Source organism: Dermacentor variabilis, chromosome 3 (assembly GCF_050947875.1).
Source record: "Dermacentor variabilis isolate Ectoservices chromosome 3, ASM5094787v1, whole genome shotgun sequence".
Lineage (NCBI taxonomy): Eukaryota > Metazoa > Arthropoda > Arachnida > Ixodida > Ixodidae > Dermacentor > Dermacentor variabilis.
This window is the reverse complement of record NC_134570.1, coordinates 105,977,122-105,990,759: the sequence shown is the minus strand read 5'-3', so window position 1 is coordinate 105,990,759 and position 13,638 is coordinate 105,977,122. Positions and strand designations below refer to the sequence as shown.

At 47.6% G+C, this 13,638-nt stretch overlaps 1 protein-coding gene across 1 annotated transcript in view; it reads right to left on the bottom strand.

Moving 5' to 3' along the window:
* Window positions 1-13,638, bottom strand: part of LOC142576139 (uncharacterized) — a 199,177-nt gene that overhangs the window by 90,583 nt on the left and 94,956 nt on the right. Inside the window, exon 2 of the mRNA XM_075686101.1 lies at window positions 3,747-4,014. Coding sequence (XP_075542216.1) covers window positions 3,747-4,014 — 268 coding nt within the window. The remainder of the gene's footprint in view (window positions 1-3,746; window positions 4,015-13,638) is intronic.

Sequence of the window (13,638 nt, the reverse complement as noted above, 5' to 3'; positions counted from 1 at the left end):
TACATCGCTGCCGATCGCAGCACACTGCTCGGCGGAATTTTCAGCCGCCCCTACCTATATGACGCAAAAACCACAATTTACGTTAGTAGGGCGAGCTATCCGATTGGCTGCCCAGGGCGCGTCATCGATAATTTTCCCAGCTTTATGATGAACAAATGATGTACTTAATAGTTGGAATGTTAGTTAATTTGCTTGCATAAAAAGAAAGTAACAGAAAGAGAATGCATAAGAACAATTTCTCACTACACTTAAGCACTTCCGGAACCGAGCAAGCGTCGTCTGCGTGTGTTACAACGTGCTCCATTTTGACAAGAGCTCCGCGGTCAGAGTCGGTCTCAGTCTTTTTTGCGAGCACCATGATTCGACTTTTTTGCGTTGTGCGCTGCAAAAGTAGCGACTGGCAATATGTCAAGCTGCGACATCGTGTCCCTCTGCAAGGCAGCAGACGAGCGAACTGGCTGCAACGCATCGGGCTGCCGCTATCCTATCGGCGCCAGGATTTGCGCATTTGCGGCCGTCACTTTACACCGGAAGAATACTAACGCAATAGCGTTTCGCGAGTCCGGTATTAGGGTAAACGCAAGCGCAAGGGGACAGGGCCTGGCCGTTTGACCGTGTCGTTTCACGGGATGAGCAGAAACGCAAATGTGAATGGTCTGCACGGTGCAGCCACCTGGTGGCACAAAGCTCAACCACACATAGTAGCAGTAACGACATGTATTTTTCTTTGCTGCTGGCGTAAATTTTTCGCAGGAGTGTAATCATTAATACGTTGTTGTAGATGTTTAATATGCTTTAGACTTGGTTAGAGCAATATTAGCGCTTTGTTTGGCTGGTTAAGCTCTGCGCCAACAGGTGGCTGGACGGTGCAGACCGATCAGGCTGCTCACGCACGTCTACGCTAAAGTTGCATCATCAGCTTGAGTTTATGCCACCGGCCATTTGTCGAAGTGCCCAGCTCACCTGTGGTTACCGGAATACCGGACACGTTCGGCGCTGCGACAGAATGCTCGCAACGCACGCTGCTTCGCTAGCTCTCGCTTGGGGTCGCTGCCAAGCAGCTAGCGGAAAGTTAGGAGAAGCTTCGCGCGCTCGTTCCGTGAGAACCGGAAGCCGACGACACGATGTGCCACCGTTACGCAGAGCCAGTGAAGGCGGAGCTTAGCCCCGATCACTCGGCGAACGAGTTGAGGAGAAAATGCATGACTGTGGAGGAGGGTAACTTGTAATCGTCCATAGCTCTCTTAATATGAGACATTTCACACAAATTGTGGTGCGAATGATTGAATTTAGCTGTACCCTAGGCGTCTACAAAATTTGTCCGAACCGTTTCAGGGGCCCTTTAAGCTCGCTTTCGGGGTTTTTTTTTAGGCTACGCTAGACGACGCTGCGCGCCACGCATGCGCCCTCCATGGGCAAACGCCGATTTTATACTATACATTAAGCGATTAACGATCATCACTATAGCGCGACAAAGACGTACTGCTCTATATACGGGCGGCGATGAGCCGCTTACACAAAGCTCAGCGAGAGAAATACTTGAACGAATAAGCTGTAGAAAACACCATGGGTCATTCCTGGCCGAGTCGACGCGATTTCAGAGAGGTTGCAGGAAGCAATTCGTTCCATCAGTTAAGTCGCGCCTACACATCCTGTGATCCCTTTTCCCCCGCCTTGCTCTACCTTTTGTCAATGAAATCACGACACCCTAAACGAAAGAAAAACGTTTACAAAACAAAAGCTTTTGTTTAAAAAGTAAACAAGAGCGTTTACTTTTTTTTTTTTCACTCAACCTGCAGACACCGAGGCCGGTGGGCTCTCACATACAGTCGCACTCGATCCCTCTGGTGGCAAGAGAGCTGAATCCAAACGTCGGCAACTGCGTACGCAGCAGGCTTCGCGAGAGCCTTGTAATGAGACTACGAACATGCTGGGGCGTCTGCGAAATTATTTCGTGTGCTCGCCGAAGGAAATGGTCCTCGCCTCGGCCATATACATACTATATACTGCAAATAGAGAGAGAGAGAGAGAGAGAGAGAGAGAGAGAGAGAGAGAGAGAGAGGCAAGCAAACACTGCGCGAAGACAAACCACAGCGCAGCTGCGAAAGCCTCGCCTCCTGGTCATACACTTTTATGCGGTCGACCCGCGCCTACAACGCACCCGGACGCTCGCAGTAGATATATGTGCGCTCTTCGCGGCCGCGGAGGGGGGGGCGTTGCTAATGAATTCCATTTTTTGACAGGCGACGCCGGTGGGGCCGTTATTAATGACCCTGCGCGCGAGCCACGGACTCGTGGACGACGTCCGGTCCCAAAGTCCGTCCGCGGGGCTCCCATTAGGACGCGTAATACACGTCACGGGGCAAGGCTGCTGGCTACAGTGAGAGAGAGAGAGAGAAAATGGCCTGGCCAGTTGGTGAAAACGATTCGTGTGTCTGTGCGCAGGTTTACTTTGCTATCGTCTGTCTCACTTCGTCTATCTTCGCTTCGGTGGAGCTTTTCTACTATATGCTATACGTATATACGTCCTGCGAACGAGACGACGACGCGAGGGAGCTTTCTCATGGACGCACTGAGAATTCTATTTTTTTTCGAGCGGTCAGTGGCACGCGCGATTAGGGGAACAGACGCTATACGTTGTCCAATCGAGAGGTCGCCCGCACATATGGTATGTAAAGAACTGCTGATATTCTCGAGTACGACTATCTGCAGCAATGAATGGACAAGTAAGGTGGAAATGCACGGATTAGTATACGAAAAAAAAAAAAGGTCCCACATTCTCGTTCGCATTAGCTTAAGCTGGGGAAGAGAATACAGAAACGTCCTTATTTACAACAACAAAATAAGGCAAAGCAGACTCCCGTGGTGTCGAGTTGCAACGCCTGCCACGTTTGGCCGAATGCAAAGCCGTAGCACGTGGAAAGCTAGACTCTACACGATTCAGTATATCTTTCAAGAAACCAAAAACGCTTTCAAACGCTACCCGAAGTACGTGACGCAGTAACACTTGTGCAGGAGCTCCGTCACCGTTGCTTCTTCTTCGTTGGCACAGAAAGTTGTCTTGGTGTACTAGTAAAACTCTGTAAGGATTCACGTCACTTCACATCATCTTTTCCCTGTAAGAAAAATGTAACACTGTAGAGAAGCTGGTTTGATTCTTATCTCCAACCTATCTAGTAGCACAGTCCGTCCGTCTGTCCGTCTGTCTGTGTATATTCGTGTGTGTTAAAATTTTGTGTGTTAATCACGATTATTCGCGAGTCAGCTACCATGGCTTGGGTGAACCTGTGAATTTACAGACAGGGCTGCTCTTTTCTTCGTCTACTTCTTGTCGGCTTCAAGAGGTTAATCAAGCGCACACCGTTTAGATTCGGCGGACCCCACTTGAACCTACTAGTGCGAATGGTTCATATCACTGAAGATGAGCCTATCCGAACATTACATAGCTCCAGATGAGCGCAATGGTTCCGTCACATTGCCGTTATAACCCGATACCAAAAACGTATACGGGAGCGTCAACGCTGGTGGCGACATCTGGCGACTCTATGCCCAACAACGGCGACCAACGTGGAACGCGATTACGATAAACCCATCTCGCTGTCACAGTGTCGACAACGTTTATAAAGGCTTCGGTAAAGTAACCGCGTCTTACGCGAAGTCAGTGTCACGGTAACGGTCATGCTTCGGGGAAAAAACGATCACCAGGCCAAAATAAAAATGGCGTGCATGTGGCAACGTATACTCACAAATCCGTGCTTGTCTGAGATGTTGTTGGTGAGCTTGAGCTTGTGGAAAGAGACAACCTTCTGCATCCACTGTTCGCCCGTCGCTGGAGAGTCCGGGTGGATGTACATCCGCTTGGGCATCTCGGGGTCAGCCTTGCCGGCCACGACCCATCTCCGGTTTTGGAACTTGTACCGGCAGTCGTCGGCGGCCACGATGTCCATGAGCATGATGTACTTGGCCTTCTTGTCTAAGCCGGACACTCGGACCTTGTAGGCGGGGAACATCCTCCTGCGTGCAAAAGAGTGGACGATCGAGGTCAATGCGTGACACAGCCATTCTTACAAGTACGAAATTGTACACAACCGACGTTATGGTTCACACGACAGCTGTTGCCGCTTGTACAGGGCCGTATATAGTAATCGCTAACTCATGCAAAAACCCACCTTTATCGAGCCACGCTACCGGTACTCTCTGTTGTTTACGCTTGTATATTGATTGATGATAATCTCGAGAAACAGAGTGAGCACAGGATAGCAAATAACAACTTGGCGCAGCGCTTTAAAGAAACTGACGGGAATGTACTGCGGCGATCGCACTATATCTCAGGTACGCGTTAAGCCGCCTTTCGACCTTGAATTGTTGCTCATTGATTGGTTACTTCATCGATTTATCGAGATAGCTTGAGGCCCCTAACACGTAACACGTTATAAACATTATATAACATGATGACAAATGACATTATAGAATTGTTTGGTTGGTCGGATGGTTAACTGATTGACTGAGTGGTTGATTGATTGATTGATAGCAGAGAGCCATTTTCTTTCAAATACATAATTGTGATCAAGACAACTCGCGCTCCTGCGTGAGCCACCAGTACACGTGACAGTTCGTGGATACCAAGTTAGACTTGATGTTCTGAAAGGAGAGAGATATATTAATTTCTACGCACCCCATAAGAGCTACAAGGACACCTATCGTAAAGTAAATTGCGTTCCTTCTGAGATTTCAAACCACGTAAATACGAAGAGCGTCACGTACACCGCAAGGTGGTTTTACAGCGCGATTACGTAATGTACCATACAACATGCGTTCTTATCCAAAACGATTACGCGAAAAATATTAGCTGCACGGAGTTCACTTCTTCTTATTAAGCAGTTTTGTTTTGTCTGCATTCATCGAAAACGCAGCGCTCGTTATGAACAGAGAATCGTGCCTCGTGCACCGCAGACTCGGCAAGATATATTGATCGAGGCGGTCAGGCTGACTATATAACTATATGGCTTGTGGGTAAGAAAAAAAGAAAGAGATCAAGAAAGAAAGAGATCAAGAAAGAAAGAAAGAAAGAAAGAGAGAAAGAAAGTGAAACAAGGTAGAGAAAAAGACCAACGAACGCACTTTTCTACCCACTACAACTGCCTCGCAGGTATTATGTAGTAGGCCGAGTAGCGTGCAGGATGGATTGAAGCGAGTAAACGCACATGGTGTGCACAGACAGGTATACTTCCACGCGGCAGTGCCTTCGTGAACTCCCTTTATTCTTTCGCGCACGACAGCGCCATCTCGTACCCGCCACCTCGACTAACATTGTCGACGCTGCCACTAGCTTGCCGCATCCACCGCTCAGGTGCTGAAGCGCTGGCATTTTGCGGCGACAGACCGTTATAGGTATGGTTTCACAGACATTAAGCTCGCTAAGCCCATACAACAATTTCCACTCGAGAGTGGCCTCGGTGCTTCTATTTAACGACTCGTCTATGCTGTAGGGCAAGGTGCGCGAAGGAAATGAAAATGAAAGCAGCGACTCCGAAAAGTAATCCGACAATTTGATTAGACTGTCATGAAGGGTAGCCAACAGGAAACACCTCTTGCCAATCTTTCTGCCGTTTTATACATCCTTCCTTTCTTCTCCCCTTTTAGTCACCTCTCTCTTTATTTTCTCTCGCCTTCTTTTTTTTTTTTCGCCCATCCATCCCTTCCCTCCCAGCGCGAAACAGAGAAAGAGAAAAGGGACGAGCGTCTGGTTAACTTCCCTGCCTTTCTCTCTCTCTATTTTGCCCCCTCTCATGAGACGACTCCAAGCATGTGGGAAACAGGCAAGTTACGTATACCCCCAGCTATTTATTCTATGCCTTCCAATATCGCTTATGTATATATATATATATATATATATATATATATATATATATATATATATATATATATATATATAAACCAGTCACACATAACGCTTTTCATCTGTTTATAGGTACACAATACCTGAATATGAGCAGAGATTACTCGCACGAAACATCGGACTTCTCTGTTGGATAACAAAGAAAGTATCAGCATTTAAATTTGAGTATCTTGCATGATTTGAGTGTAAGACGCCGTTAATTGCAGCACTGATGCCGGCTAATAATGAATTCAAGTATAGCAAAATACGCATAGAGCACGACTATCTTTATGGGGTAGCCGCCCATAATATATTCCCAACAAGTGCGCTGGCACTCAAGTTAATTTTCTTTCGCACTGCACGATGAAGGTTTTTCGAAAACTAATAACTGGAGCGCCGATATATTTCTAGACAGTTTCTGCAGACGGATACCTCTTAACTGGTGGTATCGAAACTTTTACTAAGTGGCGATGACTCGGTTATTATACTGGGCTCCAAATCTGCAATAGCAATATGTGTTCTAATATGAACAATTAAAGTTAATTAATGAAACTTTCCTTCTTTTAGTGCAATCGCAGTAGAAAAACGAGGCTTGGTGATATTTAATCGGTGACAGCTATTAATTTTCACATAGCTGCTATGCGGAAAGGATAAGATATCAATAAACGGCACAAGTTGAGAAAAGCAAACACTAATATAGCTACAAAGAGTTAATGAAGCCCTAATGTTGTGGTCCCATATACAAAGGGGAATCGAGATAGAAATGAACGAGAAGGCTTAACAGTTAGGACATCAGTTAATCGCCTAACTGAACATATTTTTTTTTAATGCGTGAGCGTTAGGAGTGTCAAAGTGGAAAAAGGTTTTCCGGACTGATCCGGACCACCGCCAGTAGCACTTCGCTCCTTGAAGAGGAAGGATGTTTGTCGAGCGAGAGAGAGAGAGAGGTACTTATTGTGAGAGAAAAGCTGAGAGGTCGGCCAGACTCAATGTTCTGGCCTGCTACTCGGCGTTGGTGGAAGGGAAAAGGGCGTATAGAACGAAAGAATAGAGAAGACGCTGATTATGAGGATGAAGATGGTGGTGAAAATCTTGCACACTCCAAGACTCTTCAAAGTCTCTTGCCCAGTCCACTCTCATACAAAAAATTTGTTGATAGCCTTCAACTTATCAGGCTGATGACGGGGATCAGGCGAAGTTCTCAACAGAACCTTTTCAGTTAATGGGGCCAACGACAAATTTTGACAAGATGTATGTCAGCGATTTTCTCTGCGTCTACATCAAATCGCGGGCAGATGCACGAGAGGTGTTCTGTCGTCTCAGGGATACCGCATTCCTTTGAATTCGGACTGAACGCCGGGCCTTGCCTGCTATATTCATATGGCACGGGCTGAGGCTTTTATTTTCATTAATTTACATGCCTCAAGGTAAACAAAAAAAAATATCTACCCAACCGGCACGGTAAGGGCCCTCTCCCCCCCTTAGCCTATGTCCGCCCGGCCGATGAGATGCGGGTAACGCAGGGTGAAGGCCACACCTAATATCTGTGCAGCAAGCTTGCATTGCACCTTTTCATGGTCGGTGGCATCCGTATTTTGATCTCTGGGTCAAGTTCGTGAAGGCGGCGATGACGATGACCCAGCGAGGCCCAATATGCTGCGGTATTACCGCGCAGAAGTCTGTACACATGGGCATTAGTGTCTGGTCGTGAAAACGGGATAGACACTGCAGGCGTAGCATTAATGTGGGTCATCTTTGCCTCCGCGTCGGCGAGCTCATTTCCATGTAAGCCACAGTGTCCCGGGAATCCACTGACACCTCATCCAATGAATGGCCAGCGCTTTCGGCGATCACCTCTTGAGCAAGGACATAGTAAGGGCTTCGTCCAATGGCAGAATCGATCACTTCAAGTGCCGGCTTGGAATCGCAAAATATAGTCCGAGTCTGATGCGGCTCCATGGATATATAACGAAGTGCCTCCCGAATGGCAACAATATCTGCGGCCGTTGATGTAGCTTGGTGGACGAGGTGGAAGCGCTTACTGATCTTCAAATTCGGTATTACGAATGCCGCGGTTGAATTGGTTGTCGACACCGACCCGTCGGTAAATATAATTTAATTATGGGGTTTTACGTGCCAAAACCACTTTCTGATTATGAGGCACGCCGTAGTGGAGGACTCCGGAAATTTCGACCACCTGGGGTTCTTTAACGTGCGCCTAAATCTAAGCACACGGCTGTTTTCGCCTTTCGCCCCCATGGAAATGCGGCCGCCGTGGCCGGGACAGTAAATATATGTATGGAAGCGGGATCGGAAGCGCAGCGGGACGAAGCACAGACGAGAACGTTGTCGAGTGAGCTCTTGAACAACACTTTGCAATGTGGTGAACGTGGTTTAAATCATGTATCCGGGACCTTATAGAAGTGCTACGTAATGCTAACGCATTCCTCTCGTGTCTATTACTAAATCGACACAATTTTTTTTTTTTCGGCGAATGTTTCACTCACCGTTTCTACGGGCTTACTAACGGAACAATAGCAGATTGCAGTGGTCACCAGAAGATCAACTATAGGTGACTCCACCGCATACATTTCCTATGGTGGCTCATCTTATTCGGGCGCGTCACCTCGAAGAAGCTAAATGCTCAGCCGCGTCGCCGTGACCTACTTTACTCGTTTCTTAATACCTCCACAAGTGTATCAAAAAAGCGGATCGCAAAATCTCACGTATGAGCCACAATGCTGCCACACACACGTTCGAAGAATTAAGCCTACGCACCATCTCTCAGTACGCCGCAAGGGCAACACCAAGAACTTCCACGACGGACGCACTGCTTCGCATTTAAAAACACGGTGCACAGTGGTTCCGTAAGAAAGAAAGAAAGAAAGAAAGAAAGAAAGAAAGAAAGGAAGAAAGAAAGAAAGGAAGAAGCGGATACATCAGAGACGCGCAGTTGCACCGAGCACGAAGTAAATCGGTCTCTCGCGCGCCCCGTGATCGCAGCTTGATCGTCCAGGCTGGCTCTGCTCCTCCTTCTATGTCCACTCCCGCGACCGCGAGTGCGCGCGCACACATAATCCTCCGGCCCGACGTATCCGAGCGTGTCTGCGGGGGCATATCTGTATACACACACACGCGTGGTTAGCAGCCGAGCGATGGCTCTCTGCCCAGCTTCGCTCAATCACGGCGCTCTTCTTTCTTTGCTGTGCCGTTCCTGCCAGCGCCGCAGCGAGAGCAGCTATAGCAAACAAGAAGCGGAAGACGAAGAAGAAGAAAGGCCGGACAAATAACGAATGCTCGCGAGGCTCCGCAATCTCCGCCATTTCTTGGGTTTTTATGTCGATAGATACTTGACCCGAGAACGGAAGAGGCCGCCTTTCTCCAGCGCGTGTCTGTCCGTGCGTGCGTGTATGTACAATTCCGACGTGGCCCGCACCTTCACGAAGTCTTTTTGCGAGGAGGAGGATATGAAAAAAAAAACGACAAAAAAAAAACAAAGATCGAAGTAAACGGTGAGAAAAATGAAACTAAAATGCAAAAGAGAATTCCGCGGGTCCCCTTTATGAGACAGCTCCGGAATAATAACAAAGAGGGAAGCGGCGGCGCGGCGCGCTTTCAGGCCACATTAGCTCAAGTCGAGCGAAAGCGACACAACGCGGCGGCGGCGGCGGCTTGCGTTCCCTCCTCTTGCGTCGCCCGGACGGACCTCCTGCGGCGACGCGCGCTTTGAGGCGAGCGGCAGCGCTCCGCGGAGGCGGCGCGGTACCTGCGGCGCTGCCGGCGCGCGGAGCGGAAGTGCGCGCGTAACCACCCGCGCGGCACTGGCGCCGGCATCCCGTTCTAGCTGAAGCCTCTCAGCAAGGCTGCCTTCAAGTGCGGTAGGGCGTAGCACGCGGTATGCTGGAGATGATGTACGGAAATCTGGTCTCTGCGATCTCCTGTGTGAACCCCCTGAGAATCTCGTCTATTTCTGGAGCATAAGCAAATCCGAAAATAAAAAGAATGCCGATAAAAGTATAATAAAAGTTTTCAGTTTCATCCGAAAGGCGAAGCATTGATAGCGATAGTAAAGTGTTATGCAACTAGACTACGTAAAGTTCGCATTAGTACAAACTTGGTGATGGCTAATTGGTTCATATTTAGAATTATGCTCCAACATTGATGTGCAGTGGCGTTTGGTCATAGTATGGTTAAGCTAACGTGTTTGAAGAAAACACACACTCCTTCCCACAGCACTAAAACCAACAAGAAAACACCTCGTAAGTACACAAAATAAAGTTTGGAAAATTAAATAATTAAGTCATGTAAAGCGCAACTGCATCCACTGCAGTTCTCTGCTGGCGCAAGCGCATCGATAGCGACGTTATCATCAAATAGGAACCGATTCCGTCGCTCCACGTTCTAAGAGAAGAACTCGCACGTATGCATGAACGTTGAAAACGTTTTAACGAATTCCACCGAACGAAGGGCGGTTGCGGCTTGGTCTGCTTTTTTTTACGGCATTTCGAAAGACTTCTTACACCGGGAAAAAAATACGATACGCAGTGAGGAGACACAAATGCCGCGCCTTGCGTCTTCGTTCTAGACTATATATATATATATATATATATATATATATATATATATATATATACCCGCCGTGGTTGCTCAGTGGCTATGGTGTTGGGCTGCTGAGCACGAGGTCGCGGGATCGAATCCCGGCCACGGCGGCCGCACTTCGATGGGGGCGAAATGCGAAAACACACGTGTGCTTAGATTTAGGTGCACGTTAAAGAACCCCAGGTGGTCAAAATTTCCGGAGTCCTCCACTACGGCGTGCCTCATAATCAGAAAGTGGCTTTGGCACGTAAAACCCCAAATATATATATATATATATATATATATATATATATATATATATATATATATATATATATATATCAGGCACGTACGCAGGATTTTCTTTCGTGGGGGGGGGGGGCAACCCAAGGTAACTTTTTTATGCAAATGAGGGGATCGAGGGTACTTTTGCTATTAGAAATGTGAATAATTCCACCATTCGTCATAAATACGCGTAAACCAGCAAAAGAGAATTGAAATAACGCGTATCTCACAGGTACGCCTGCGAGATACATCTCTTATTTACTTGGCAAACAACGAACCACATGAAATGGACTCGCGCATGAAAGATGGGCAGGAAGAACCTTCCCAAGAACAACATAACAAGCGAAAGTGCAAAAGAAAGATTTCTATTAGCTCTGGAGGAAATACAGAGAAATGAATATTTCTGGAACACTCACAGTTCTTTTGGATCCCTCGTTTACTGATCTACCAAGTGCCGAAACCGACTCGTGTTGTTATTTGGGAAGTTACGTAACGATGCGTGGTCACGAGCCCCGTAAAACCGCGTAGAGAGCAGCAGGCTGCGGTTCTAGACGTACTGCGTCCACCACGGAAGGTTAGAAAAACACGCCCATTAGCAAAGCAGGGAAGTGGCTACGTGAGGCGGCTCGATTGATAACTGTAGAAGCGTCACTCAAAACACACGGCATTATTCTCCGCATCCGACGGCGTTTTCTCTACTTCCTTCTTAAACAAAAAGATATTGACTAATAAATATTTTTACAAACAGTTTTCGCTTTTCCTCCCTGTTTGGCTGTCACTTTGACTTTCTCCCTTAGTAGATCGCTTAATTTCTCATCTCCTTGCGACTCTTGTTTCTAGTTGCCAATTTTTCTCGAAAATTGCTGTACAATTAGGGAACAACCAGACGAGGTAACGGGTGACAGTCATATTGCTTAAGGGTTTAACGGTTATTGCAGTGTCTGAAGTTGGACGCTGTTTCGCAAAATTTTATTTTCCACCTTATCTAGCGCATATCGCGGATATATATATGGTTCCGAGGATCTGCCAGCGTTGCGGCGAGCCGTCACTCGAGGAAATAATGAAGCAAAAGGAAAAAAACGCAATTGTCGTTTTCTCCGGCAACGACTCGTTCCACAAGCATGCAGACCAGCTGACTATGAACCGAATCGCTTTCCTGGCCCCTAAATCAGTCTAAACAAAGAAGGCTGAACTAACGAAGCAACAGCGCTGCGCGTGATCGTTGAATAGATGGTGAAATAAAAATTGTGTTGGGCATTATAAATAAAATGCTATAATTAAAGCAATAAACTACGCCATGCCTGCTGCAATAGATGGTGACAACTGAATTGATCTTGAGTTAATCGCGCGGACACCGAGTCAATGAGAAAACTGGCCTCCACACCCCAGGAGATGCCGATACCCAGCGCCATCCAGAAGGAGTGAAAAAAATTGACAACCATTCTACTCTGTGAAGATGGAATGGCAGCGAAAGCTGGCAGTCAAAGCTCTCAAACGAAAAGCAAAGTGTTTCACATCCGCTGCGGGTCGGCTTGAAGATACTGCAATATCGGGCCGACCCGTGGCAGAAGTGAAGCAAGCGTTAAAGCGCTCCCCATACGTGGGCCCATCCCGAAGATTCCGAAGGGCGCGTTATAGGTTTCCGAGTCCACAGGGGTATGCACCATTGATCTTGGATCCTTTTTGCACTGTCACCAGGATCGGCCCACATGATGATTTTTTCTGTTAACGGACGCCGAAAAAAAAAAAAAACTACGGAAGTTAGTCATACACTGCTTTCGCTGTAAAAGGCAGCAAAATGTTGAGCGCCGAGTAGATTGAATTGTCGGCGCTCTATAGGAATGTGTCTCAGGGTGGTGGCGTGGGCGGATAGGTGGGGGGGGCGGCCCCACCTGGGATATATATATATATATATATATATATATGTATGTGTGTGTGTGTGTGTGTGTGTGTGTGTTCCATTTATCGGCGTTTATGCGATGAGCAGCAATTGCAAGTTCAGATCCTTTTTGTACATGGTGCCGCTGACGCGCCTGCTATTGCTCATCAAACGTCGCTTGATGTGCACCGGTGACCAATTGAAAAAAAAAATGAAATAATGGCGTCTCACACGTTCCACAACCACGATCGGACTACGATGCGCGCCGCACAGCAGGAGACTCCGCATTGATTTTCACCGCCATCAGGGTTCTTTAACGTACAGCTCAACCTAAGTATACACGTATGTATCTGCATTTCGCGCGCCCCATCGGAATGCGGTAGCTGTGGCCGGGATCCAACGCGCAACTCAGTAGCGCATCGCCAAAGCGACTGGGCTACCGGGCAGAGTGGGGAAGAACTCCCGCTGTAGCAAAGCACAGGCGCCAAGCACCTTAGTGGGGTCTTGTAAGTATTTGCTGCAGCGTGGCATTTTGGCGCCATCTAGCACGAAGCAGTCGAATGACGCCTGCTTCCTGTGATGTTTATCTTCTTCTTTTTTTTTTTAACCCTTAAGGGCCCCGTGGAGTCGCAGAGAATGCGGTGTCTGCGTCGTATAGCCGGCGTTGGCGTCCCGTGAGCGAAAATTTTTCTATACGGAAGTAACTTCTTCTTATATATCACTAATGTTGCTCACATACCATGTCTTTCATCCTTCACGATGTTATTCTTCGGAATTTCGAGAATGGCAGCGCACAAGCAAATGTCGTGAAACGAAACAGCGACAGCGCGTGCCTTTTACGTGAAATCTTCTCGGGCTGAAATATTAAAAGTGCGAAACAGCAACAGAAGATCGGCCTACGTAAGAGGCTGCGTTTCTGACAGAAAGCTCGCCTTCGGGCATAGATAGCGTTCGCCGCCAGCGTTTCCCGGTAAACGTTACGCTTAGATAAGCTGCAGTTGCCGGGAAGCGTGGGAAG